A 3,243-nucleotide genomic window follows, 5' to 3' on the forward strand; every position below is an offset into this window, starting at 1 on the left:
ATGGCACGGCTGGTTAAGAGGCAAGCAAAGCAACAAGTAGCACAAGAAGACATTGATGAGAAACACCTTTTGGCTTTCATTGTGAAGGACAAATATAGTAATGAGGATAAATGCAAACAAGAACTCAAGAAATATTGTGAAGAGTTGAAGGAAGCAGATGGTAAATTCAATGTTAATGATAAAGTTAAAGAACTTTGTGGTGGTGGTGATGATAAAAAACAAGAGAAAAAATGCACAGACCTGAAAGACGAAGTTAAAAAAGTATTGGGAACTTTTAAAACGGAACTTGAAAAAGCATTGCAAGAGACAAAAGATGAAAATTGTAAAAAATATGAAGAAAAATGTATACTTTTAGAAGAGACGGATCATAATGATATTAAGGAGAACTGTGTGAACTTGAGGGAGAAATGTTACAAATTGAAGCGTGAAAAGGTGGCAGTGGAGCTCCTTTTGAGGGCGCTCGGAGGGGATGCTAAAGAAGAAGCTAAATGTAAAGGAAAGATGAATACTGTTTGCCCAGTGTTAAGCCGAGAAAGCGACGAGCTGATGTTTTTCTGCCTTGATTCGGATGGAACGTGTAAAGCGCTGAAAGGGAGATTGAAGGATGTTTGCAAACCTTTAGAAACAAAATTGGAAGAGAAAGAATTAGCAGAAAAATGTTATGAAAGACTTGAGAAATGTCATTTCTACGGAGAAGCGTGTGGTAATACAAAATGTAAGGAGGATAAGACGAAATGCGAGGAAAAAGGAATCACATATAAAGCGCCGGAATCTGATTCTAGTCCTGTCAAGCCGAGGGCATCGTTGTTGATAAGTATTGGGTTGGAAGATGTTTATAAAAGAGCTGAAAAAGAAGGAATTATTATTGGAAAAGTAGGCGTGGATGTACCAAGAAGGTTTGGTGAAGATTTTCTGCAAGATCTCTTACTACTGTTGAGCGAAGATGAGGATAAGACGGATGCAACAAGTAAATGCAAAAAAGCGTTAGAAAAATGTGATAAATTTAATCACTTGGATTATAATTTTGGAGAGTTATGCAAAGATAAAGATAAACAAAAGAAATGCGAAGAATTACTAAATATAAAAGAAAGATGTACAAATCTCAAATTAAATCTTCATGTGAAAGATTTGTCTACAGAATATGAAGAAGATAAAGAATCAGAACTTTTATTGTGGAGAGAACTGCCAACATTATTTACGAAGGGAGAGTGTACAGAACTTGAGTCGGAATGTTTCTATTTAAAAAAGGCGTGTAAAAATAATGAGATTGATAAAGCATGTCAAAATGTACGAGCAGCGTGCTATAAAAAAGGACAATATAGGGTCATGAATACACTCTTTCGAGAGGGGTTGGGTGAGAACCTTGGTAGTATAAGATATTATAATAGCGATCCTGAGGGTTGCAAAAAATCTGTGGTAGAAAAGTGTACAAAACTTAAAGATAAAAAATATCTTCCACAATGTCTTTATCCTAAAGAACTATGTTATCTGCTTTCAGATGATATTTTTCTTCAATCCAAAGAGTTAGGTGTGCTTTTGGATGATCAGAGAGATTTTCCATTTGAAAAGGATTGTCTTGAGTTGAAGGAGAAGTGTGATGAACTTAAAAATCATACATATTTGAATTCAGAAAAGTGTATAACATTGAAAAGACGCTGTGAATACTTTAGAGTTTCAGAGAGATTTAGAAAAGTATTTTTAGAAAGAGAAGATGATGCATTATACGATGAGCAAAATTGTACGAAGGCATTGCATGAGAAATGTAATACTTTATATAGGAAAAGGAGGAATCCATTTGGGTTTTCATGTGCTTTGCCAGAAGAAACATGTAAATATATGGTACACCATACAAGTCAAGATTGTAGATATTTAAAAGTCAACATCAAAAATGAAGAAATTCTAGAACAAATTGGAGAAGCAAATAAAAATAAAAATGAAACAACACTCGAAGAACTCTGCACAACATGGGGCCGACATTGTCATCAACTTGTGGAGAACTGTCCAGATCAGTTGAAAAAAGAGAATGGCAATGGCAATAATCATAACTGCGAAGCACTCGATGAAAAATGCAGGGATACTTTTGAAAAGTTGAAAGCGAAGGATGAGCTAACTCATCTGTTGAAAGGAAGTTTAAGCAAAGATGATGATTGTAAAAAAAAATTAGGAGAGAGTTGTACTGAGTTGGAAAAGAATGAAGCATTCAAAACTCTGTATAGTAAATGTGATGATAAAATTGCCGAAGAACTTTGCAAAAAATTAGTTAAAAAAGTAAAAGAGAGATGTCCTACTTTAAAAACCGATCTGAATAAAGCGAAAGAGGAGTTGACAAAGATGAAAAAAGAATACGATGAGCTCAAACAGGTGGCAGAAAAATCTACAGAGGCAGCTAAGTTATTGCTATCAAAGTCTGGAAAAGCCGCAATGCCAAGTGGACAGGATAGCAATGGTTCTGCACCAGTATCCGCACCAGCAGGATCAGGGTCGCCATCATCACCAGCAGTACCACCCACACCAGGGTCACCACAAAATGGAACGACAGACGCATCAGGTAAAACGCCAAGCACAGGAGATGGAACACCAGGCACACCGGGTAGTGGAACGCCAAACTATGTAAAATTTGGACTCGTTAAAAGAGCATATGTAGATGGAGGTGTATCAGAAGTAGAAGTAAAAGCATTTGATGCAACGACGATAGCATTGGAATTGTATTTGGAATTGAAAGAGGAATGCAGCGCTTTACAACTAGATTGCGGTTTTAAAGAGGATTGTAAGGAAACTGAACCAGCTTGTAAAGAAATAGACACGTTATGCGGAGGAATAAAACCATTAGAAATTAAGCCTCATCATACAGAGACACAAAAAGAAATCTCAACCACTACGACGACCACTACGACGACCACTACCATGACCAGTACCACGACTACGACGACAACTACTACGACAACCAAACCGGGAAGTGGAGGAAAAGTAACAGAAGAGTGTACAATGATACAAACAACAGATACATGGGTGACGAGTACGTCATTGCATACGAGTACGATAACGAGTACGTCAACGGTGACGTCGACAGTGACGTTGACGTCGATGCGCAAGTGCAAGCCTACCAAATGTACTACTGATTCAAGCAAAGAGACACAGAAAGAAGAAGAAGAAGAAGTAAAACCAAATGATGGGGTGAAAATAAGAGTTCCTGATATGATTAAAATAATGTTGTTGGGAGTGATTGTTATGGGGATGATGTAA

The 3,243-nt window shown here is 37.0% G+C and overlaps 1 protein-coding gene across 1 annotated transcript; it reads left to right on the plus strand.

Moving 5' to 3' along the window:
- On the plus strand, positions 1-3,243 carry T552_03736 (hypothetical protein; the record flags this gene model as incomplete). The annotated part of the gene is made up of 1 exon (XM_018372085.1): positions 1-3,243. One exon carries the CDS (start codon positions 1-3, stop codon positions 3,241-3,243), a length of 3,243 nt encoding a protein of 1,080 aa, XP_018224139.1.

The sequence above is a fragment of the Pneumocystis carinii genome (assembly GCF_001477545.1).
Source record: "Pneumocystis carinii B80 chromosome Unknown supercont1.53, whole genome shotgun sequence".
Taxonomy (NCBI): domain Eukaryota; kingdom Fungi; phylum Ascomycota; class Pneumocystomycetes; order Pneumocystales; family Pneumocystaceae; genus Pneumocystis; species Pneumocystis carinii.